The sequence below is a fragment of the Prinia subflava genome, chromosome 2 (assembly GCF_021018805.1).
Source record: "Prinia subflava isolate CZ2003 ecotype Zambia chromosome 2, Cam_Psub_1.2, whole genome shotgun sequence".
In the NCBI taxonomy this organism is placed as follows: Eukaryota; Metazoa; Chordata; class Aves; order Passeriformes; family Cisticolidae; genus Prinia; species Prinia subflava.
In genome coordinates this window covers 99,409,544-99,435,448 of record NC_086248.1, presented here as the reverse complement: position 1 = coordinate 99,435,448, position 25,905 = coordinate 99,409,544, and the positions used below count along the sequence as shown (strand labels likewise).

The 25,905-nt window shown below is 43.2% G+C and overlaps 1 protein-coding gene across 3 annotated transcripts in view; it reads right to left on the bottom strand.

Moving 5' to 3' along the window:
* STON1 (stonin 1) overlaps positions 1 to 25,357 on the bottom strand; it is a 48,120-nt gene extending 22,763 nt beyond the window's left edge. Inside the window, exons 1-5 of one of the 3 annotated variants that reach the window (XM_063391203.1) lie at positions 24,814 to 24,884; positions 24,125 to 24,198; positions 12,101 to 14,080; positions 5,233 to 5,435; positions 680 to 4,856 (exon numbers count right to left, since the gene is read on the bottom strand). In XM_063391203.1, coding sequence (XP_063247273.1) covers positions 4,782 to 4,856; positions 5,233 to 5,435; positions 12,101 to 14,066 — 2,244 coding nt within the window. In that variant the 5' untranslated portion in view covers positions 14,067 to 14,080; positions 24,125 to 24,198; positions 24,814 to 24,884 and the 3' untranslated portion in view covers positions 680 to 4,781. Of the gene's footprint in view, positions 1 to 679; positions 4,857 to 5,232; positions 5,436 to 12,100; positions 14,081 to 24,124; positions 24,199 to 24,813 lie in introns of those variants that run through there. The other 2 variants (XM_063391202.1, XM_063391205.1) reach the window with 2 other exon arrangements.
* Positions 25,358 to 25,905: the final 548 nt, after the last annotated feature.

The window sequence follows — 25,905 nt, the reverse complement described above, 5'->3', positions numbered from 1 at the left end:
CAGCACCTTCCAGCACCTAAAGGGGGCTACAAAAAGCTGTTACAAGAGAAATTAGTGATAGAGAATAAGTTGTTAGAATTGATACAAAGTTCCATAAGTTATAAGTTAATATTTGTTCCTCCTCCTCTGCGACGTCCACAGGAGCAGTGGTGGTGTGTGCAACACCTTGAGCCCCACCCAGGCTGCTCTCAATAAAGGCAATTTTCAAGGAGGAAGCCTCCTGGCCTGTTCATTACAATAGGACAAGGAAGACTGGTTTTAAAATGAAAGAGGGCAGGTCTGCATTAGATGTTAGGAAGAAATTCTTTACTGTGAGGGTGGTGGGGCACTGGCACAGGTTGCCCAGAGAAGCTGTGGATGCCCCACCCTTGGAATCGTTCATGGTTGGCTGGGGCTTTGCACAACTTGGTCTAGGGAAAATTGTCCATACATATGGCAGGGGGATTTGAACTGGATAATCTTAAAGGTCCCTTCCACCCAAACCATTCTATGATAAATGCAATGTAGTGCATCACTGAGCTTTCTGCAACCAGCTTTCTCTGAGTGATATTCTCTACTCATAGACTAGAACTGTTCTTTCTAATGAGCTGCAATACCTGATGATCAAGATCAACCAGTTAATTATAGTAAACTCAAAATTAGCTTGATAAATTTCTAGTGAGGGGACAAGAAACTGCTATTTTGAAATACAACTTTATTTTTTTAATCAATATGCAATCTACAAAATGTTATTACAAGATTATCAGCATGATTTCTTTGCACTTATACTGACAAAAGACCCAAATAAAATTATAGTTTCCATTAAGAGTAACAGCACTGCTTCGAGTTATCAAAATTATTGCTAAGAACTACTAACTGCAGCAGTTAGTTACTGTGTTAAGTAACAAAAAGAAAAATAAATGCAAAATAGAAGTACGGACACCAATACCACAGCAAAGAAGTCTGCCAAGTAAAATAAACACAATCAAAAGTAACATGTGAAAACATGTGTTCAGATGTAAAATACTTTTGGACAATTAATAGAGAGTCTGGAAGAAAACAAATCAAGGAGCATAAGGATGACTGTGGCTTGGTATCAAGTTCAATGGAGTGCATCATCTTCCTCTACCTGAGTTGGTACCCAGGGGCAACAGAACTATTGTTCCCAATCACAGCAAAGCTTCAGCTGTGGCATCCAGCAACACCTCTTTTCCTACCCTTTGTGCTCTCTTCTGGTTGGAATAAGCAGGCATTGCAGGTTTCTTACTTCCTGACAAAAAAAGTCATCTACAGACCATTACCACTATTCCTTTCTTCTTTTTTTTTTTGCCTCTCTTTTATTCTTGGAGACTTTGATGCAGATCCCATTTTGTCAGTTAAAAGACTTCCACTGACTTCAATGGGTGTTTGAATCCAAAATTATATCAAGTACTATTTACTCGGAGTAATACAATTAGTACAAGAAAGATGAATGCAAAGATAAAGTTTGTCGGTTTCAGCAAATAGGACATTTTGTAAGTAAGGCAAACACACTATAAAAACAGTTGTTCTCATTGATTTCTGGTTTAAATACAAAATCTCCCAAACCCTGCTGGTCCTTCGTGAAGGAAACACAGATAACATCTAAACAGTGCCCTGAAGTAAATGCTAGCGAAATGTCAGCATTTTAAGTGACCCAGACAGTTGGAAGCATTCCAGTGACTGCAGGCGCTCACTGTGGGAAGCAGAGATCTGACACGTGTGAAACCTGGTTCCTCACACGATGCCAATACCTCCTGGGTTATTTAAAGTCCTTCTGCTAGCTGGACGCTGCTTATGCATCACAACAGCTTATAGCAACTATTCCTCACCTCCATTCCCCTTCCCAAAATCACAACTTGTAGCCCAGATTTCTAAAGAATTCAGAGCCTGTATGTTTATTCAGTATCAGCTGCTGTAACATTTAATGGAAAACGTTAGCAATGACTCTTAAAGTTAAGAATTCTGTTCAGTAAGTTATGCTTAAGACAACACAGAAGAAAGGAGAAGCCTGGTAATTTCTGGTTTGGCATGTTGCAATATAATAGGAAATTAGAATTTGATGGCAGGGAAAAAGGTCAGACAACCCAAAGGTTTTTTCATTAAACTGCAGCCTATTTTTAAATATTATGACACCAAGGCATATAAACATCAGTGTGAGACTGAACAGGGCAATTATTCAACCTTAGGCTGCACTAATTGTCAAGTTTAGACTGAAAGCCAAGAGTCATTTTCAGTGTAGCAGTATTTCTGTGGAATTGATTCCCTGTTATCCTGATCCAATTCTGATTAAAGTTCATTGCAAGTCTTGCAAGTCTCAGATGAAAATCCAGTGGTTTGCAACACAGATAAAGCTGTAGCTTGACCTTTTTATGTTACTGAGTTTAGTAAGTCTGAATGATGATTTGTACCATAACACCTTAATGCAACTCTTTAGCAGGAATGGTGACTTGTAAGGTGGCCACTCATCATTTAAGCCACTCACTGCAAACAATAGCTTGTATCTTGAAGGGTCAACACTACACAGGCTCCTTAAACACATCCTGAGACACAGAAGACACCTGAGAGCAGAAAAGCAGCCACAGCTTCTGCAGGACCTGTAACACCACCAGGTACCCAATGCCCAGGAGGTGAGTGCTGTAAATGGAGATTCTAAGATGAAAGAGAGATGGAATGGAGATATTCTGGTTCCTCCTTCTTAAAAACAGAAAAATAGGGGCCAGCTGGGCGAGACAGGCTTTGGAGAGCAACCACTGTTAACAGGTTTACTGAACTAGCTGTTTAATGCCAATCAAAACAAGTCAGCCTCAGACAAAGGTAACTGCAGGTAATTGCAATGCATATTTTGCTTCCTCTACCTCACTGAGCAAAGAGGTTAATAAATATTGTAGCTGTAGTACAACCATGGACTTCAGCAAACTGCAGAGCTTGCCATGTTGCCAAGTATAAACACTCTGCCCCGGTGGCAACGCTGTGCCACTTAGTTCAGCTGAACAGAATACAAACCAAAATTAAATATTAATAAAACATATCAAACATGAAGGTGCTAATGCATCCTTCACAGACGAAGGATGCAACAGCTGAGACATATTTGGATCACTACTGTAGTCCAACAGCTTGCTTAGATTTATAACAATATAATCTGCTAATAAAAAGGGATATATAGAGAAGCCCAAATACCGTAATAGTCTATTTGGGGCTTTGGCAATGCAATACCCATAAAAAAAACCCTGCCCTCAGGACTTACTATAGAATCTATTACCCATTTCATTCTCAGCTTCTGGATGGGGGTAAAAGTTTATTGTGATGAACTAGGTTCATATTCTGGTCTTCTGTTTCCTCAGACTGGTAATTTTCTCTGTGTATATCCCACATATTTCTACTTCTGAGGAATACCATTTATCTGTATTTTTACACAGTGTTCATATAAACAGTTACAAGCTGTACAAAATATAAAGTGAGGCAGTGCATTATTATATTTTTGTTCTCCACTAATTTTAGTTTGAAGTAAGACTAATTTTAAGAAAACTGCAGTCTAAAGAAAAAAAAAGGTATCGTATCATAAGCATTTTTTAAGCTTATCATATTTTTTTCAGACCTGGAATTACAGCCTGCAGAAAATGACAAAGGGGATAATGGCTGAAGGGAAGTATTAGAATCTTTCCCTAAAGGCCAATTGTTTGTTGAAAACACAGTGAACACATTGACATTAGTGATTAGTAGCTCAGGCTGCCTGATGAAGCATCACAGCTTCATGTCTCTTGTGACAGTCCATTCCTGCTTTATTTCCCCATGGAAAATGCCTTTAGAGCCAGGAGCATGAAAACATCTCCCTTTCCACACATGTCTTAAAAGTTACTCAAAGCCACAGCTCCTGCAGTTTCTATACCAACATCTGGAACTTGCATCCTAAAGGAGACACAGAGCAAACAGCAGCAACCAGTCTTTTCTCCAGCTTGTGGGGGAAAACCTCCTCTGGTGTAAATTCTCCAAGCCTCACCAGCTGAAATGGGCCTGGACTGATTTACACTCACTGCGAATCCACCCTTATCTCACTTACTACAGCAGTGAAAAGGAACTGTCTAATGCTGGCACAGAAACTTCAATCATATCTGCCATATGTTTTTTTGCCCAAGAGATTACTTTGAGTGAACCTATAAAGTTCTGAGGAGGAAACAGTTGCAGTCACAAAAGAATAAAGAGTATTATTGCAAATGAAATCACCCAATTTACAACTCATTAATTAAGGCTCTTGTAACGAATATTATTTGGACTTGTTCTGCTTACATACATCAAGCAGAGCCAAAACGTGAGGGACTTCAGTTTTCAAACAGCACTAAAAAATGTAATTGGTCCTTCTGGACCTTACACAGGTGCTGATAGATCATAAGCACTCTGGAAGCTTTTATTACCAAATATTATATGTCCAAGTGACATGAACCCTTTGAGTAGTGCCATTAAGTTTCAATACAGAGTGTGAGATCATTCCCAAGTCAGAGATCCACAGCAGGAAAATAATACATTAGAATCAGTCAATGAAGTGCTCACATCCTGCCACTCTGACAGGGAGACCTTACTCATAGCAGGACTCCCATGACAGGAAGTTTACTTGAACGCAGGCCAGTCAAACGAGTACTGATTTGCAGACTCAAACCCATAAGCTCTAAAAAAAATTCAATGACTGTGTTTACCCTAAACTAGGTCACTGCGCTTCTTCTAACAATAGAATTTCCTATGTAAATTGATTCCCACTAATATCCTATGACGGTGCCTCCTGTCCTCTCTCATTGCATCAGGCAGTTGCCAGCCTTATCTGGGTCTTCTCCATCAAGCCTAATCCACTTCTTTTCAATTTCAACCTGTAGGTAGAAAACAAAAAGCAACAGGTAAAATTAGCAAATAATTGGACACTGAAAATGTGAACTGCAGCAATGGCATGGAAAAAAGCTTTGACATAAAATCAGAATATTTCCAGACCAAACAGATTTCAAAACCACTACTCCCAAAAATAGCTCAACTGAGGAAAAAAAAAAGCTGCATTCACAGTTCTATTTTTCAATCTCATCTTTGATCAACAAGGAATTACTATTTAATGATTCTTTTGCTCAAAGTCATTATGAAAAGTACTTGCAAGATATGTTTAGAATACATAGCACATTGTCTTTTCAAATACTGTATGGGGTAGCAGGAAGGGAGAAGAGAAGGACAACATGGAAAGCATAGCCCTGAGAATACCTGGCAATTGTAAAATGCTTTCTGAACCACGTGTTTCTGGGGCTGCAGATCGCTCTCTATGCCCAGGGACTTCACTTCTGTTCCCGAGGCACAGGTATCGTGAACAACAAACTGGACAGTAGCAAATGGGTACCAGTCAGATGGTATTTCCTGGTCTGATCCCAGCTCCAGTTTGTAAGACAGGCTGTGTGGATGATCCAAACCTTGGAAAAAAAAACCACCACACCATTAGCAAATTATGTTTCCTTTGTTTAGGTTTATCTCCTAGCAAGAGAGCATAGCTTTACCTTTTATAAACACAGAGCTGTTGTAATGATACAAGGTTATTCTATCTATAATCTTTTGCTACTTGGGCATAAGGTGGCCCCTTGTTCATTTTCTGTCTGCTTCAGCACACTTGTCACAGTCATTGCAATTTTACAAATTAATTTACACAAGATTTACCAGATCCTTTCAGCTTCTCACTGAGAGAATATCACAAATGTAAGGCTTTGTTGCTAACCTCAAACTATTTGATGGAATCTCAGTTTTCCCTTAAAAATGCATTTCTTACTCTCACAGAAAAACAAAAACTGGAAGATCCCAGTGTAGCCAAGGCAGAGATGCTGCCCTGTGTCCAATAACCCCCTTTCCAGAGCTCTCTGCTGTAGAAATTTTACTGCAGTGCTTATTTCAAGTACTACAGCTATCTTGTGGACCATCATTTATTACAGTATGTCCACGGACGGAAGATAAAGGTGCAGCTCAGCATGCTGCTAAAACAAGACACATCCCACCCGCCAGGATAAAGGCTACCTGGAGTCTCTGTCTAGTTTGAAAAAGAACATACCCCATTTCTTCAAAAAAATGTACTGCTAAAATAACTGTGATGTTATAAAGCAGAGTCATGCAGGATTTGTGCAGCATATTCTGGATTTCTTTAATCATCCTAGGGATGATCCTAAGGATCACTTGCTTCAGCATTTCTTACATGTGGCAATGATAAGGGCAAGGGCTTCTCCTGGCACCCAGGAACACCAACATGAAAGCCTGCTTCCCAAAGCACCTGGAGTCAGCAGGCTGACTATGTGTGTGAAAGCAGGATAAGACAATTTAATATAATGAAAACAACCCTCTCCAAACTCTTCAGGGCAAAATGTAGCCGCTCTGCATTTCTCCTTCTCTCCAGGATTTTAATCATCAGTGTAGACAACTAACTATGCTTTGGCTGCAGGCTGGGAAAAAAAAAAAAAGAAGAGAAAGGATTGCCTGTATTTTGTCAAAGGCAAGCCTGGCAATGCGTATTTGGTTTTCATCCATTACACTGAATGGAATCTCGAAGTTCAGGAAAAAATGTTCCATTCTTTATGCACTGACTTCCTCCAGTGACAGGAATCAATTTTGTATCAGAATGAAGGAAATACTGAAGAAGGAGTTAACATAAACTGAGGTTTATCCATCCCATGGGAAAAATCATGCTAATATTCCACATCCACAGGCTCACAGGCATTTTGTAAGGCAAAAATAAATTAAAAAGCTGCATCTCCATTGCTCCTAGGAGCCTTGGGCTGGGTGCCTGTCTGTGCTGCAGGTTTTCCCTGTAACGTTACACAGACCTCTGGGCACACTCAGGAGAGGGTCCTGCAAGGCACTGGAGCACAAAGATCCCCAGTCTGCAAGGGATGCCATGCCAAAGGGCATGCAGCACGTGGCTGAAGTCTCAGGACAACAACACAAAACACAGAGACAAGTAAAACTGTAACATCAGGGATTTTATTATGGAAATAGAGGAGGGAACAAAGTCAGAAATAAGGATTACAGCCACCTGCCAACGTCTTGGGAATGAAGCTGGAGCATGGAACAAATGCGAGGAGGAGATGGTGTTTCATCATTCACGCACCCAGGGACAGGCAAATCTCTGCACCTCTGTGAGCCTCGTCCATGATCTCTGCTGGTCACCTCTTGCTGTGTCCAAGGCCATTTCTCCTGCACTAACACTCTCTTGGTCCACAGTCCCTCTTCCAGACTGCCTGGACATGGTGGAATGACCTTCTGTTGATGTGGGCTTCTCCATCCTTGAATCCTCCTTCATCCCATCAACACGACACCACAAGGAACATCCTGTTCCAAAGCCACACTGCAAGATGTCATCCCATCTGAACTGTGCTCGTTTTGGCGCCCAGGACCTGCTCTCCTCTCCCATGGTAGTGCCAGGATGCAGCTTGGCAACAAATTTACTTGACCTGCTCTTTGTGCTGTTTGCTGGGTTGGCCTGCACACACCACACAGTGCCAGCCACAAGTGAAGCATCCTGCAGAGGACAGCAGGAATTGCAGCACCAAGATGGCATGGCATGTCTTGACCAGGGAAAAGGCACTCTCTGCCTCCAGGGCTGTGGTTAATCAAGGATCTGAGGAAAAAGGATTTGTTGCTTGTAGTTAATTTGTGGTAGAAGGCAACCAGCATAGATCTAAGCGGTTTTGGAGATCAAATTCAGAATCCTCCTGGGGTTTTTTTGGGGCGAGGCATATGAAGAAACAAATAGCAATGGGAATTGTCTAGTAAATTATTTTGTCTTCTGAGAAATGGAATTCAGAAATAATCACTGCTTGGAATTTTCCCAGGCAGATACTGCATGGTAAATGCTGGATAACAGATGTCCACTTGAGTCCAGGCATAGATGAGCCATACCTCTTGGGTTGTTGCTGAAGGTTTCCCTGCTAGACATGGCATAGCTGTGATTCAGAACCATCCAAAGAAACCTCTGGGTTTATATTCCAGCTGACCTACAGCCATGAGGTGGTCTTGGTGTTGGGATGTAGTGAATTCTGGGGTGCTTCCCTTTCTTCACGTGGTAACCTGCAAAGGCAGAGACAACAGGTTTGGGATTTGGATAGGGATACTGCCTTGGGTCCTCTGGAGCAGCCTCCATTGGACCTTTCTGCCCATTCCTAAAACCCAGGGTTCCCCCCAGCCCATCTGTCTCTGGTACCAACACCAATGTCAGAGGCAGGTACTCACCCCTTCACTTTTGGAGAAGTTCTTCTGCCACTGCTGGGCTCTACTAGGAGTGCAGAGCAACTTTCCATCGGCTGTCAGACGAGAAAGTGACAGACCTGCATTTTGAAAGACTGTGAAGATCACCTTAGTTTTCACCTAAAACTGAGCAGTTCTTGTCATATCTGCTCCATGAAACCACTGCTTCCCAGGTCTTGTGTTACGCTGGAGTTAGAAGAAGAAAGAGAGGCTGTGTGTAGAAGATCCTTTTGCAAAAGAAAGTACAATGCTGAAAAAGCCAGGTGCTGGCCAGAAGGAGAGAAAAGGTGGTGCTGTGGAAAGACAGGTGGGTTGGAGCAGGCTAAGGTGCCATATTCAGAGCCCTGGCATATTCAAGATCACAAATTCAAGCCCAGCTATCCACAATATGGCTCATCAGGCACTGATGAGACATGACCACCTTGGACTGATGAAACCACTCCTGAGGGGCAACCAGAAAAATTCAGGGGGATTCCTCAGTTTTTACTATCTAACTTACGAGACAGAAACCCTGCAGTACAAGTGTCTATGCAACTTGTTAAGACTTCTGTGAACTGAGAGATTTTAGTCTGCCCTAATCTGAAAATCTGGCTCTCGTTTCCTAAAAGCATTTCAAACTCTTGCTCTCTGTCTCCAAAGAATACAAAAAAAAAAGCCAAAACAAACAAACAAAAGATCAGTAAAACTATGAAACTAGATCCCAAATATCATTGAGCATTCATATAGCATTTCAAAAGCAATTAATAATCTAAATTTGCACTTATTAACACTGTTTAGCCCTTTTTCACCTGTGTAAGTAGCATTCAGGAAACCTTGACCTGAGAAAGGCTCATGAGGCAAAGCAATTAAAGCCAAAATAATGTACTGGTTATCTTAGTTACGTAATAATTCTATTTTTGCCAAAACAGGTCCAGTTCTAAAACTTTTACTTTGAACATGAAAACATAAACAATTACTAAGAACACATTTACATACATTAGGGTTGTTAGAAGTCAGTAACTCCTGCAGCTATGTCTAAATGGGTAAATTTATCCAACCTGCTGGGAGAAATGCATAGGAAATAGAGGACTGGGAAAGTACCACCACCAAGCACCAGCTCAGTGTACCAGCCAAGCACCAGTGGTGCCAATGCCAGGAGGTAGCTGGGCAGGGATGGAGCCCACCTGACAAAGCCATGGCTTTGAGTTTCTACTCGGGCAGTTTAGAAAATAAGAAAAGCAGCACCTGGTGGTTCCTAGGAACCACATCACCTCTCACAGTAGAGTCCATGCACAGATGCTACAGGCATAACAAGGCTGCCAGCAGCCACAACCTCCTCAAGCTCCAATTTGCTGTCTTGCTCAGTCCCTGCTTCCTCAGTGTGGCTCCATGATGCAGAATGAAAGAAGAAATAATCAGCTGAAGAACTGTTGCTTTACACAACGGCTCGGGGATGGAGCTGTCCCAGCAGGAAATATCACAGGGCTCAAATTTACACAACAAGTGATTAAGGCACTTTGTGCTTTGCAGTTTAGTCTCTCTCTTGCTCCCTGGGAACTCCCTGGGAAGCAGCTGCCACAGCTTCTCACTGCAAAGGCTGGCCCCAGTACTGTGCTGAAATCATGACATGTCCTGTATTTCCTTACACAAAGCCCCAGTTTCATAAACATAGACTCAATTTGCAGAAATTTCACTGGATCAGCCCTTCAAAGCCTATTGGTTTTTTCCCCTTTTTTCCTTTTTTTATAATAATGCCAAAATTCTGACTCCAAATGCAACATCTATATATCTGACTAGACATAGGCAGCTTTTAAAAGTCTGGTGTTTTCTTGTAGCTCCTACTGACTTCACTTGGCCAGCACTTTTCCAAGAAAACACTTTAGCAGAATCCAGTGGCTATTAATATATTTCAATGTCTATAAATGAAGCCACAAAACAACTGCAGGCAACCTTTCCTTCTCTCTCTCTCTCTCTTTTTTTTTTTTTTTTCGAGAAGCCTTGGACAAAGGCTTTTTGAAAACAAAATCCTCAGCATATTTTTCTGTCTGTGGTAAACACATTATGAAAGTTTACATATTTCTATTAGTTTGACTGTCTCCAGACTTCTGGCACGCCTTGGGACAAGGCTATTTTTAAACTCTTAACTGTGTACAGAGAACTTGATAAAGAGGTTTAAAATTTGACTGGGCAGTATTACTACCAAAATGTTTTTTCAAATGCACGAACATTTCACAGAGACAAATGATTCTGCAGATCTCAGCTGGAAGAATTATTCAAATGTCAGAAGTTTAAGCTACTGGTAGAACATAATGTAAAACTGTGAAATGTCTCAAAAAACCCCCAGTTCTTCCTTTCAAATAACTTAAATCTGAAGTTAATTATGCACATCAAATCTTCAGGTGCAAGAACTGCAGGAAATTCAGAAGACTTATAATCTTTAGAACGGCCTAAACTGATGACTTGATTTTACAGAAGCAAACCTACATTAAATAGCAAAGAATACTAGAAGTTACCCAAACAGCCCTGTAAGTATTGGGAAAACACATGGGTCATAGCAACATGGTGTAAATCTCTGAAACCTGAAGCACAAGACAGGGATTTTGAAGACCTCGAGAATCTTCTTCTGCCTTCTGATTCTCCTACATCTCTCCATCAACTCCTCTGCCCTCATCATTTTCCAGTCTCCCCAGCCCATGCCCTTCACTTTGCTCTCTCTGTCATTGCTCTTCCCCCATCATGAGTCCTGGCTTAGCAGTAGAATGCCTGAAACCAGGACTTCAGAAGGTAAAATCTTTTCTGGACATTTTAAAGAGGAAGTTAGCCCAAACAGGATAATACAAGATTAGGATAATCCATATGATAGTAGCACACACCTACTCCCCCTTTTTAAAGTACAGATTTTACAGATATTCTACATGAAATGCTTTAAGAGGTCCCTTAGTCTTACACAGATCCCCAAAGCCTCAGGTACACATAATGCAAAGGATCAAGCAAAGGATCAAATGCCTTCACTCTACAGAATTCAAAGCATGATACTGTATTCCTCAGGAATTTTTTATGCCTTTAGAAAAGTGTTATGTCTTTCGAAAGGTACTGGTAACTAAAACTGTGATTCTGAACCTAAGCATTTATATTTTTTGTCTTCAAAAAGTTGTATTTTCTCCTTTAGATTAAATTAACTACTTCCATGTGTGCAATTAAAAACGTAGCTGCTTTTACTGCTATAAGTTTTCAATGAGGTACCACCACCAGAAAGAAATGGAAATAAAGTGGGAGGCATTTTTTGTCAGTGCAGTTATTGCCATGAATGTGCAATCTCAATGTACAAACCCATGAAAGAGGTAATAGAAACCAGCCTTTGCAAAAGCACAGTTGTCTTCCTACAGCAAATTTAACCACAGCACCTTCTAGTTCTGTATCATACCTACCATTTCTTAAATGTGCTAGATGCTAGAAAGCCAAGACTCAGCAGCAAAAATAACACCTTTTCTATTAGCTGTGTGATACTGGGTGAACAAATCATTTTACCAACTTCTGCGTCCCATGCCACCCTTTGCTAGCTGGTTCACAGGAGACATAAACCCTTCCCTCAGCCTTACTACTACAGACTTGGGGTTTACTCAGAATGATCAGCTCTGCTTCCATGATACCACACACTTGACATGACTGACAGTACATCTGCCCTCCATCAAATAATTTACAAAAATATGGTTTAAAGAAATTGATATCTGTATTCTCTTTCTCCTAAAAGATTACTCCAGTTTCTACCAACAGCATCCCACAGATAAAAACTCAAACCACAATAGCTGATGGAGGTACACAAGCATAAGCCCAGTGAAGACACAAACCCAAGCATAAAGCACAAATTATTTACTTGAATTTTTATCTGGAAGCCTGTCAATCTTCCACACCACGGCCCTGTAGGCACTCTCGTATTTTGCTGTTCCAACAGAGACTTGGATTACAGGATCAGATTCAACCTCATGCAAAGCCCCAAGGCATGCTCTCCTATTCATTTTCGCTTTTAGGGACTTCTGCCTTTGGAGGTTCATGGTCCAAAGTGCTTTGATCCACTGTGTGGGCACGGGAAAGCGTATCATAACATTTTCACAGTATTTCACAGAGGGTAAACGTGTCGGGATCTGAGCAGCTGCAGACATGTTTATGAACGCCTGAAGTTCAATATATGCCCCCTGAACCACCACTGCAGCCTTCACAGAAAAGGGAAGGTCTTGCCCATTGTACAGTGTCCTGAAACGCATCAGTTCCAGCCTGCAGGCATCCAGGGGTGTAAACTTAATAATCCGTGATTGCTCAAACTCCTGTGCTTTGACACAGTTATGGAAATGGCAGTCGAGAATGTCAATCCACTTCTTCTCCTGCTCCTTCTCAAAGTAACGCTCGTCCCTCTTGTGGAGCTCCAGGTCGTTCAGGGTTAGAAAACACTCAGCACCACCATTCACAAAACACAGGCAGTAAATGTGTGTGATGACCGCACTTTCTACGAGTTTTCCTTCTGCTTTAGTGACCTTTCCCCAAAAGTTATCCACTACTTCCAGAGTCATTTCTTGCTCTTCATAATTCCTCTTTTGTCTGGAAACAGTAGGAAGTTTCATGAGCTCCTCCTCAACCGTCTCGAGGAAATCGGTGAAGTCGTTATAATCGGTGGTGCCCAGCTTTAACATCTGCTCCACCTCCGGCTCATGGATCACCTCTGCTTTGGGGTGGTACCTCCTCTTCTCCGTGTAAGACACGCACTCGATCTTCACAGTGTGGATTTTTCCTGAGACGTTGTAGCTCTCCAGTTTGGGTTCGGACAGCTTGCACTGCGGCTGCAGCTGGAATTCCTTGAAAGGTTTCTCCAGGCCCTTTTCGTAATACATCTGCAACACCCCTCCAGCCAGGACGCTCAGGTAAATAGGGCCCCACTGCCGAGATGACATCATGTTCTTCTTTTCAGGGATCCTCAGCATGAACGGCCATCCATCTGATTTCTGGCTCCTGAAAAGGCTGCGTGGGATGGTGGGGGAGAGCTTGTGCCATGCGTGGGTGCTGGAGATGGGTGGGTGTTCCACAGCCTCACAGCTGTCAGCTTGCAGGTGTTCAAGCCTCTCACAGATGTAACTGAAGGAGCCCTGGTTGAGGCTTTTCTGATCATGACATGTTTCTTTGTCTCTAGGATGACACCCGCTCCTGTCAAGCGCTTTGTCCTTCCTGTGCATGCTAACATTAGCCGGCGACATGCTGAGGGAACACCCTTCCTTCCAAAAAGGACTGGAAAAAGCACAGTCACTGTGGAAGTACGGGAAGTGTCCTGGAACCAGCTCCTCACAGCTTCCTGGTGGGTTAGGGCTTCCTTCATCTGCTGATTTGGAGACCAAAGTCTTACCTGGATGGTCACTAGGTGAGGGGCTCAAAGGAAGGCTGCTCGGTTTCTGCGAGGCTAGGGGTGAGCAAATCCCAGGGGATGGAAGAGGGTCAACATTTGATGGCCATTCAGGGATGGGATAAAGCATGTGAATTCCAGACTTTGGAATGCAGGGGTTTCCCGGGTAGTCTCTGGTAGGTGTAGTAAGTGGAGAGTTGCTGGGGGGTCCCGGACTTAGGTAGAAATCAACCACAGGAGATGAGAGCGGAGTGCTGCCTGTAGAGGACGATCTACTTGAAGGCTCATGAACACTGGACAGGTTGAGCTTAAGGCCATTTGGTTTGCAACTGCTCTGACTGTCAACCAGTTTCTGAGGTGACTGGAAGAGAGGCTCATCATCAAAGGTGACCCAGTTTGCTGGATTTGGGGAACACATCTTGTAGGAGAAACCTGAGGCACTTGCACAATGCATCACCCGCAAGCCATCTATGAAGAAAAAACAAACATGATTCAAATCACACAAAGCTCAAATTTGTAAGCAGTTCACAAATCCAGTGTATTTTGTTTTGCATGTATAATCTGAGATAGCTGTGTAGAAACAGATAAGCTGCCTGTGAATCCCCACTGCTCTCTCAGGTTGGGGATTGAGGGGAGTTCTAAGCTCTGCGAGCTGTTCAGAGCATCTGATGTACAGAGCCTCTCAATCAGAGAGAGCAGAATGCCCCACAGCAGTACAGGACTGCTTGAATAATACTTTCAGCTTCATACTATACAACATAATACTATACAGCTTATGCATAATTTTGAATATGGACAGAGATTTTTGATATTTGAAATTTTCCACTGAGCATCTGCTCTGGGTAAGGTTTCCCCTCCTCCCCCCATCAAAAAAGCAGCATTTTACTAAGAATGGTGTAGCTGCTTCCAAAAATAGAATCAGGAGGGAGAGAGGGGATTATTTTTTTGATGAAAAGCTGTAGCAACTCAGTGCTGATGGCAAAGGTACACATGCTGCTGCCATCAGGGCAAAACCCTGGATGCCTGCCAGACCTGGGCAGGAATCTCTCTACAATCAATTCCTTCAACCCAGCCTTACACTCTTGGAGACTGGGCATATTATAAAGAAGCAATGGAAAAGCATTAAACTTATAAACACAAGAAATTAGCCCTAAGGATGAGTGGTGCATTCCTGTTGAGGAGTAGACTGCAAGCCTCCACCACAGACAAAACGCTGATGAAACACAAGTCAAGGCCAAGTAACACCACTCACATCTGCCAAGCACTGAATTGGCTGGTGGCCTGGAAAAAGGACAGGTCTTTAAACCAATTAATAAACTACACTTCATCAAACAAAGTGTCTTTGGTAAAGGGCTCAGCTGGATGTCCTCAGAGCAGGACTGCAACCAGTAAACCATTAATCTTGCCGTCGTGGTTCTAAATTGTGCGCTGAAATTTAAATGCTCGTTGCATCCTTATGCAAGGCATGTTGTCCCCAAAGTTTTTCCTCCCCACTGCTCCTGTCTGATGAGGAAGCAAGCAAAACACTGCCAATGCCTGAGGAGGAATCGAGTACAATGAAACACCACGGGGGCACATATAAACATCGCTCATTTGATAGAAAGTTACTCTTGTTCTGTCAGAACACATCCACATTTGCCTGAAAGCACAAGGAAGGCGGAGTTCATACAGACAAAAACCACCTGCATGTACATTACTCTGTTAATTAGGGTCAGCTAATGATGACTCAGAACTATTGCCCTTCATGCACAGTCAGGCTGTTTAATTGTACAGCACTACAGAATAACATAACCATAAAAGCCATTCTTTATCTGTAACATTTAAAGAACAGTTCACTTCTAGACGTGCTGCAGTTCAGCCAAGTGAAACTTGTGCTACAAGTCTTTATTTTTATCGTTACTGCATTATTTCTGGGGCAGTTTGTACCCAGTAAGAAAGTGCCATAAACCGTGGCACAGTCTGCTTACTCTGAGCAATGGAGAGCTCTCAACGGAGGAGGACTCTGGTCCTTCATTAGTTTTTGAGCTCTCGACCTTTTTGTTCAGAAAAATATTTGCACTATGCTAGTTATTTTATAAGCACTCTAATCACCACTTAGAGAAAGAGAGAGAGAAAAGGAGCAAACAAATACAAATTACTATCATGGCTCAGACACACACAACCACCAGTGTATCCTTCACCCACACAATCACTTCATCATAAAGTGCAGCAATGGAAAGAAAAATCACAGCTATTTGGTCTCTGACTTGGTCATCATTTTTTCCTCCCATATCACACCCTTCTCCTCCTCTCCCTCTGGTTGCCATCATGGCTCTTTCAGCATTAATTATTTCTAGAGCTGAAGTTTCAAAGTTTTCAGCCCTGTTTTCAAAGACCCATTTGTTAAGAGCAGCTAATGTGATGCTAACTCAGAGCGTGGCTTTTTCCTGGAACAGCCGGGACACTGGGGCAGCCTGGTAGACAAGAGAGCATAAGGAAACAGCCTCAAAGGCTGCCATTAAAATCTTCTCTGGCATTTACAAAAGATAGGAGATGGCCAGAGAGAGAAAAAACATATAATGGATGAAAGAGAAGCCTTCCTCTGTGAAGGGGCTCTGGGGATGCTGCCACAACCCTCCAGTGTGACCACAGCCATGCTCAAGGGGCAAATCACACAAGACTGAGATGCACCAATGGAAAAGAAATCATAAAATCAGGCATTTACAATACAGAACAGATTTGCAGACCGTTTCCTTTTCTTGTTAGAAATGGAGTGTCTTTTACTATTCCCAGATGTTTGGCGTTGGGTTTTTTTCCCCTTGTCTGTTACTATTCCCTTTTTAAAATTTGATGTTGCAGATTATTTGGCAGGGTTTTTTTTTTCCCGTTACAAAACAAAAATATGTTTGAACTCCACCTGCCAAACATTTAACGTCAGTCAGTAAGTGTCAATGAAGAAAACCACTTTCCCAGATGGAAAAAAGTGGAAAAAAACACTTTCCTCTGCAGTCACAATACTCTCAGTGTACCTGTCAGAGGCTGTAGCTTTCACCTCTTGTTGCTGTTGCAGTTACATGGGAGTTTTTTAAAAGAAAAAAAGATGCTGATGATAGCAAAAACACACATGCAAAAAGCATTGAAATAGATGGTGGTTCCCCTACTGTTGCTCACTGATCCCCAAAAATGACTACTAGGAATGGGGGAAAAAAGGCCAAATGGGTTTTTACATTGGATAATATCATGCTGATAAAAGGAAATGCACTCTCTTGTGTGTTAAGGATAGCACCACTCATCTAGCAGTAAAAAACAAACCAACAGTCTTTTGCTGCTTTACATCACTTGTTCTTTTGTCCTAAACTGTGCTCCAAATTCCTTCCTATGAACTGGGATGTTCTTCCTTGACATCAAAATAAAATTCAGGCTTCAGGATGGATATATTTTGCCTCCAAAAAAGAAACGTCCCCCATGGGACCCACATAAATGCAACCTAAATGCTTTGGGTAAGAGGAAAATGATACAAGATACCTCTGATCACACACGTTATGTGGCCTGTGACATTTAAATTACAAGCATGTGTGGTATCTTGTTCAGATATGAGGCAGGAAATAGCTATTTTAGAATATTGAAACTGCCAATAAAAAAGCTGGCTGAAATAACAGTTGATCCAAGGTGCATTAATTCCAGTGAACCCAAATGTTGCAACTATTTCAATTCATCCTCTTCTGCCTGACAACAATCTTCCCATTTATCAGACTAACACAGTCCCTCAGCATTTAATGAGCAGTCGTTGCAGCTTAATTTCTTCATTTCAATACCTTGAGGATGGAAGGAAGAGAAATCCTGTCCTATTACTGAGTGAGAGATTTCATAGGCTGTAGCTATCACTGGGTCCTTTGTTGCTTCAGAAATCCCAGATCAAATCTGCAGCAAAAATACAGCTCAGCTTTCATGCCTGGCTGGGGGATATTGTTACCTCTTCCAACACTGAGCACTAATAATAACTCGCTACTCACTCGCAGGTGTAGCTCCAGTTATTGTCTTTGGCACTTTTACTCCAGCTGCACCTGGGTCCTGAGCGAGCTGAGGATGCTGAGGAGCCATCAGCAATGTCCCTGCCACGCTGACAGCACAGCCCTCTGTCACCTCTCTCACAGCAGCAGCACTGAACCAGCACAGCGCACGACTGGACCCCCTGCACATCTCACTCTCAGGCGTCTTCCCTAAAATTTGGCACCAATTAAATCCCTCAGGCACATCCCCTTCTGTTCAAACACAAAGGTCCTCTTTTAAAATACTGGAGGGGCCTGGGGTCGGGTAATGAGGAACGTCAGGGAAACACCTCCCTTCTGCAAAGCACAAAGCAAGTAAATGCAGTGTTTAACAGACAGTACTGACACTCCCAAAACACAGAAGAGCATAATTTCATAAATACATTCTTTATTGCCTCTCTAGCTCCAGAGGCCATCGCAGCCCCAGAACTGTTAAGCTACACATCCTCTAAACAAATTCTCTTTGTAACACCCAGGCACAAACCTTATGTGTGCCACTTGTTCAGTGGGGTTTTACTGGGTAAACACCAGCCTCATTACTTGATCCAAGCTCAAAAAAACCCCCAGACTTATCTACATACAGTGTGACAAGAGTTAAATAATCCCTTCAAAATAAGCTGAGCTCCTCACAAGAGCCGCTCTTTTTGTGGACAGTGCCTGTTCATTTTATTTCCACCCTTCCAGAAAAGCTATGGACCCCATACACTACTACACATCAATTTTATTTCCAGGAGCAAGGTTGTCTGTTGCATACAGGCCATATAGAAATTTAATGCAAAGCTCTGCACCCTGTGGTGAAGCTGTCCCATAACCACACTATGAGTTGTTGCTGTTCCTTGTACAAACATGCAGACAATTCTTCAAGCATTCTGCCACAGAGCGCAATAGTCTTGCAGGGAAGTTCTCAAATTCTCTGCAGTTTAAGCAATAAAGCACATATGGTATATAAAACGCCCTAAACGTTTCTAAACCCTTGTGATATCCAAGTAAAACATGGCAGATTTATCTCTGTGTTTTACAGCCATATTCTTTGTGTCACTGTTTTGGTTATTACTTAACTCTGCAAAGAAAAAAAAAAACTTGCAGCACAACTTCTACATAAAATACTGCTTGATTTATGATGATTTGCCTGAAATTTTACTTTGATACTACATGTGGCTGCACTTCTATTTAACTCTGCTTTTTCTATCCCAGATACACATAAAAAATTTATCCAGTCTATATTTCTGAAATAAACATAAGCAAAAGCTACAGCTGCCATGAAACAGGAATTTCTTGGCATTTTCTTGTATTTGGGATATGGATTAAGCCTCCCACTGCATTACTCATTTTAGAAAATAAGGAACTGGTGTAATAGTCAAAAATACACCGACTTCAAAGTGCATGTGACCTTTTATTTACATTGCTCACTCTCTGGGGCATAGGCACAGCTGGGAGAAATCCAGAGCTTGCAGTTAATCTGTTTAATTTGGAATTCCTTATTTTTGGCCCCAAGAGCTGGAGGAATTAAAGCTTTCAGCTTTTGACAGTGTGCACATCCCCAGAGCAAAGGCAGGCCCAGCTCTTGCAAACACCTCTCGCTGTTGCTTGTTCCTGCCTCGGTCACAGGGCGGGTTACAAATCATGTGGTTGGTATTTGCAAGGCACCAGCTTGAAAAAATTGACATTTTTAACACAACCCATCACAATTCCCAGGCAGAAACAACACTCACTTTCATTGGCAGGGAAAAGGGTTGGGCAGAGGGTGAAACACTCTCTAGTTAGGAGATGTCACAGGGTTTGGGGTGTGGGGACTCCCCACCAAGGTCAGGGACCGATGGTGACAGCACTGCTGGTCCCTGCACACCGGGAGAGCACCTGGAACCCAGCCAGGCAGGGATCCTACAGGCACTGCTCAGGGAGGCCTGAGGAAATTCCAGCTCCTCCACCTTGCAGGGTCACACCTCGTGCTTTGAAAGGCTGTGAGCTGATATGAGATTCACACAGGAGGGAAAACCTATGGGAAGCTGCCAAATGGAAAATGAAAGAACAGCAGCCAGAGTCACACCTCTGGTAGCCATTCAAGCCTGCTCAGCTGTGGCTGAAGTGGATCCTCCCCAAAGAAGAAGCTCTTCTTGCTGGCAAGAGGAGGAGGAGGTTGGATGGTGAGGATCTTCCACTGTATGTGAAAATTTAGCACAGCCACTCAAAACAAGTCCCATCTTTGCCACGGATAATCACGCAAACCTCAGCTGTTACACACTGTAAAAAACTCCTTTTCATGTGCAGATCCATTCTGGGAGTCCTTCCCTAACACTCAGATGTGAAGTCATTCCAAAGCTGCCTCCAAAAGACAACAAAACATCATGCATGACTGGCCTTGTGTGTAACACCATCAGCTTCCACCACTCTTCCCATCCACACTGAGCCGTGATTCCCACACCCTCCCTCACCCCACTCCAGCAGTCACATCACCACGGGTGAGTCACACCAGCTTTGTCCTTCACTGCTTCTTAGTGGGGAACAGGAATAGTAATCAAGGCAGAAAAGCCTAGAGACATTTTACTGGAACTGTCTGTATGATTTTATGGAGACAAACCAAAGGTATTTCCTAAAGAGATTGAGAGATTGTTACAAATCACAGCCGCACAACCACCTGGGATCTGCACTGTCAATCCTCTCAAGGATTTATTTGCAGAGCTTGTTATCAGGAACATAATTTTCAGAATTAGATAACATAAACGAAATAGAATAAACTGAAAATAATAATTTAAAAAAAATTTTTAAAAGGAAACTAAAATAGAGATCCAATTTAAGTGCCATCGGGAAAGATACTGGAATGCAGACCTGAAGCTGCAAAAAGCAGCAGAGGTCCTCTTACCCCACAGGCCACCTCTCTAAGGGGAACTATAAGGTTTCTTTCAGCCAAGTCCTGCACTACCTGCTGGGTCTCAGCCCATATCCACACACCTTACAGAACACATGAACCAATGAATACAACAGCATGGAGAAAGAAGCCAGGCAAAAATCAGCCTCCAGCTACGAAACATCCAAGGATCACAGGCTTGCAACAAGCATTTTCTAACCTAAAAAACAGTTTTCCCAAGCCACAGCTACATGTAACTATTTTGTTTCAGGAAGATGAAATAACATCTTACATCACACCACAAACTGCATAATTCTGGTACATTAAGGAGAGCTGTATACAGGTACACGTAGAACATGTTTGTTTTTCCTTTCAACAGAACCAAAGTGATAAAAAACACATTTATCTCTGGCATGTCTGTAAGAATAACAAACAGCAGTACTCAACACAAGTCTGAGCATCTTTCTTGGGTACTCCTCAGTCACTTCCTGCAGATGACACCCAGCAGAGTTCCATGCTGGATGTCCAGCGTTATTCCTGTCTGCTGGGCAGATTCCCCATCTCAGAAGGTGACAGACTGTCCCAGGTCTCACTAACACACATCTAGTGGCCCGTGGTTCTGTGCTCGTTGGGCTCCAGGCTGGGAACAGAGAAGGCAGGACAGGGTAGACCCCTGCTTATGCCCCATTTGCTGGCAAATGGGAAGGCCAGAAAAACTCTCAGGAAGACACAGTCTGCTATCAGAGGCATTAGGAACAGCTTTACTAGCACAAATTAGAAGTGGATTAAATCCTGAGAACCTAAAATAGTTCTCTATGTTTGAGTGAACATCTTTAACAGAAGAAAGCTCGTTTTTCCTAGAAGAAATAACAAAAAGCCTGATAAAATCAATATCAACTACTCGGTGATTTTATTCTCTTCCTTTCTGGATATCACAGTGCCCTCTAAGACACATCACTTGTGTGCAAGAGGTGACTGCAAGGTGTGATGCATGACACCATTCCATCTTCTCAAAGCAAAACAGTTACACATAGCAGTGTATTGTGAAAACTTCTTTGTTTTTTAATGTTAGAAAGTGCTCACTGCAAACCTGTGACCCTTAAAAGTTTTTTAGCTAGAGGCTGGTTTTTGATCTGTGCTGTTGCACCTAATTTCTTTCCATATTGGCATAGACAAGATAGGTAAATCATATTTCATTCATTTCACTGTGTCCCTGTCATGAGTACAACACTGAGGGTGAGGGCTCACACTCAGTTCCCTGGGCTAGTCCTGCTTCATCCTCTGAATCACACTCCTCTTCAGCATCACCACAGTGATGGCAGAGTTTACATTCCAGAGGCAGATTTTGGAGAGCCAAGAGACAGCAGGGATTCATGTAAACTGTTTATTGACACCAGCTGACATTTAACTGTACAGAAGGTTTGTTGGGTTCTTTTAGTAAAAAAAAAAAATAATGCTCTGGCCTAGAGGAGACAGGAAAATAAATGTATTTTTATTTGCAGTACTTCTGCAGGTCACTAAGTTAATGGAATGTTACTGCATCTACTGAAGCAATTCTTAACTGTGTTTAGGAAACACGTTATTATTAGGAACACACGCACATCCCACAGAAGTGCTCTGGTCACGGCAGCGCTGCACAGGGCTCTGGCAAGTACTTTAACATCCCAAACCTCTCCCTCTCTTCTCCCCCTGGGCAGAGACAGAGATTTATAATAGACTAAGAAGCAGCAGAAATGCAGTTATGGGTGGCTGTCCCACTTCTGTAATAGCAACAGCCTTCTCTGGGTTTTTTTCTTTTTTTTTTTTTTTTTTAGATTAAGCAGCTCTCTCTGGATTAAAAAAAAAAAAAAAAGCCTGAGTTCTTTGGCACACAGATCACATATCAAAATATTAAGCTGTGGTCAGAAAGAAGTTTAAGCCTGGTTGTCTGCTAGTGTTTGCAGTGTCCAAGGGAAGGGAGGGATAAAATGCCACAAAGAATACACAGTACAAAGGAACACTTCAAAACTCTCGCCACTAACCTCAGAGTGAGTAATAAAAGGTAAGGAAGCTAACAGAAATACTGTATTTAGGAAAATCACTGAACAACATAATAGTCCCTTCTTTTTGTTTTGTTTTTAGTTCTGAGTCAGTTTTTATATCTGCCCTTAAAACTGTTTCATGCTTTAGTGCCCAACAAACACATGGCAATACTTTCCTGGAGTATAATCCATGACATAAGATTTGCAGAAGTCTAAACATGAGAAGTACTGTTTGACAGCTGTCAGGAACATTTCCTGACAGAACAGCTCTCACCTCAGCTGTGGGATACTCCCCTTCTCCCTGCCTTAAAGCTTTACAGGAATACTAGCACTAAGGAGAAGATGTGCCAATTGAATCCTTGTTTATTTAGATAGAAGTATTTTTAATAGCAACTGATTACAGTCATGTCAGAAAGTGTAACTCATAACACAGACACCAAAAAAGCCTCATTTGGGTTCCTCTCCAAAAGCTTTTTAAGACAGACACGTGGGCAGCCTGCTTTTCTGAAGCAGAAGACGTCAGCTTACATTTATACCAATCAAAAACAGAAGGAAAGGAGTGGTGGACTAGAGGGATCTTGTTTACCCAAACACAAAGTCAAACACTGCCCAGGATAGTGCATCTCTGTTTTCATGCTGAAGTTAATGTCCACACACAGATTAACTCACAAACCTACACTAACTTGCTATTCAGAGATCATCAACAAGCTGGGCCATTAAGTTTACAAACCCCAATAACTTTTGAAGTGACAGAAAATAACACTTACTACATATTCATTAGGGAGAAGGAAAACAATCAAAGCCGATCATGAAGCAAGGACCTCGTACCTGCCTCGGGACAGGTTTTCCCAGGAGTGTGAGGTACAACTCCCACAGCAGGAAAATACAGCTCCGGCCACGCTCCCTTGTACAAATTACTCCTAGACTCAGCCACAACTGATGCCAGAGCGCACTGCTCAGTTCTCCTCCACTCACACAGAGGCAAGAAGGCAGCTAACCTTTCCTCACAGCATTTCCTCCCGTTGCACTAATCAGGCAACACAAAGTGCTGTCTCCAGTTACTGCTTTTTCTTCTTTCACAGCTACAGAAGAGTCTCAGTCCCCAGACAGGGCAAAGCGAGTTAACACCAAAATGAACAGTTCATGTTTAAAAGCCTCAGGCTCCAGAACTTCTGTTCCCTCCTCCCCAGCCAGTCATTACCACTCGGCCCAAAAAAAGCTAAGTCCTGTTTGCAGAGAAATCAGTCTGGGTTTCTCCACCTCACAGAAAAAACACTGGGGAAGCATAGAATTGTGTAACTTTCGCTTGGGTCCGTAGAACAGCTCAGTCAGCAGTTTTCTCAGCACACTTGTTTGCCGCAAGTATCGGAACAGCTACACCTTTAAAAAACCTTACTGCAAAGCCTCCCTTCGGAGAACACTTATCTAAAGCCAGAAGGGGGATATTTTCTATTTTTTTTTTTTTTTCTCATTTACGCTATTCTTGAAACTCCGTCGCCGGGGTCTGCACTAGGGGGACACGCGGTCAGTGCAGTTCAGACATCGCAGCCCTGTGCAGCGCAGCCTCTGCATCCGCTCCGGGCGCTCCCCCAAAGCCCCGCGCCCCGCCTGCACTTACGGGAGGGATTTCTGCAGTAGCGCTCTCAGACACCGTGACCCTACGTGCATACTTTAACATCACCGGCCGAACCACTAGAAAACATGAGAAAGGTTCCAGGAATTCAATTCACTTCGACTATTCAATAAAAACACTCCTCGCTTGCCCAGTCTCCTCCCTCCCTAACAAGGCAAAAGTCATGGGAACGTGATCCCGCAGGATGCCCGGCACCCAAACCCTCCCGATTTCCGCCGGGATTCAAAGCCCCGGGAACCCCTCGGCAAAAACCATCCCCTTTTCCTACTTCTGCGAGAGGAGAGGAGAGGAGAGGAGAGGAGAGGAGAGGAGAGGAGAGGAGAGGAGAGGAGAGGAGAGGAGAGGAGAGGAGAGGAGAGGAGAGGAGAGGAGAGGAGAGGAGAGGAGAGGAGAGGAGAGGAGAGGAGAGGAGAGGAGAGGAACCAAGATTTAAACAAAACAAAACAAAACAAAACAAAACAAAACAAAAAGAAATTTAAAAGAGAAAGGAGCCAAATATTTTTGTTCAATGTATCATGTTCTTACACCAAAACAAAAGAGCCCCATCCACCGGCCCGTTTTAAGCCAGAACTTCGTGGCTGCGTCTCAACTACCGGGAAAATTCCACTTTGGACGGAGCCCCCCCCGTGCCCCGCTCCTCTGGCCCAGCTCCCCGGGACAGAGCCGCTCCTTACCCGCTCCTCGCCCGCTCCGTTCCCGCCCGGTGCCGCCGCCAGGGCCCGCCCGCCGCGGGCGCGGAGCAGCGGCCGCCGGGCCCAGCCGGGGGCGGTGGCCGGGACAGGCCCCGCCCGGCGCAGCCCGCGGGAGCATCCCCGGCACGCCGGGAAAGGCAGCGATCCCCAGGGGAGCCAGCGCGGGCAAAGCTCCTCCGGGGACAGGAAATCCTGCGAGGACATGCAGCACGAGGCTGGGAAAATGTCTGAGCAAGCACCAGGATTGCACAGCTGTGTTACCTTTAAGTGATGGAAAGTCCTCCTTATCCATTCCCCTCGCATGCACCCACCAGAGGTGACACAGTACCGTACGCGGTACTGCTCCCGAAAGGCCAGAACACACAGAATGTGGAGGATGAAGAGGGGGAAACCACCTATAAAACCCTGCAGAGCATTCCCAAGGACATGGAGCAGAGCTGCCACGGACTGCAGACACCCGAAGTGCCCATCTGAAAGGCTTTCAAGCGGCAGTGACTGCTCTACTTAGAGCAGCGAGCTCGTTTCTTGTGTAATCCATCCAAAAATCTTCGTCAAGTATTATACATCCATTTCAGCTCCTCTGCTTTCCAGTGGTTGAAAATTCCCTTGTATTTTGATAAGGATGGGCCTCCCTCTGCAAACTAGTTTCTTTTGTCCCATTTATCTCCTCTGTAAAGTTTTCTTACATTTTCTGTGAAAATGAAGCAATCCTGCCTCTTTGTTTCATGCGTGGGAAGTACTATTCAGGCTCTATCTGCATTTGCAATAGAAGTACTCAGTACAGTTTTCCCTACAAATAAATTCTTCTGTAAGCTTAACACTATTACACAAATTGCACTAGGACAAACATTGGCCATTCATGGTTTAAAAAGCTCTGTGTTGGTTACCTTAATTTTTAAAAAATCCAGTGCCCAATTTAGCACGGATTTTTTTCACCATAATTTAACCAGTAACTTGCAAGCCAGTGTGAATTGTTGCATTCTTCTCTCCTTCAAGTCCTTTTTTTGAGCACTGCCAGACTGAAGCCTCCAGGCTCAGAGCACAGGGTCAGGCAGCTCCACCTGCCCCCCTCAT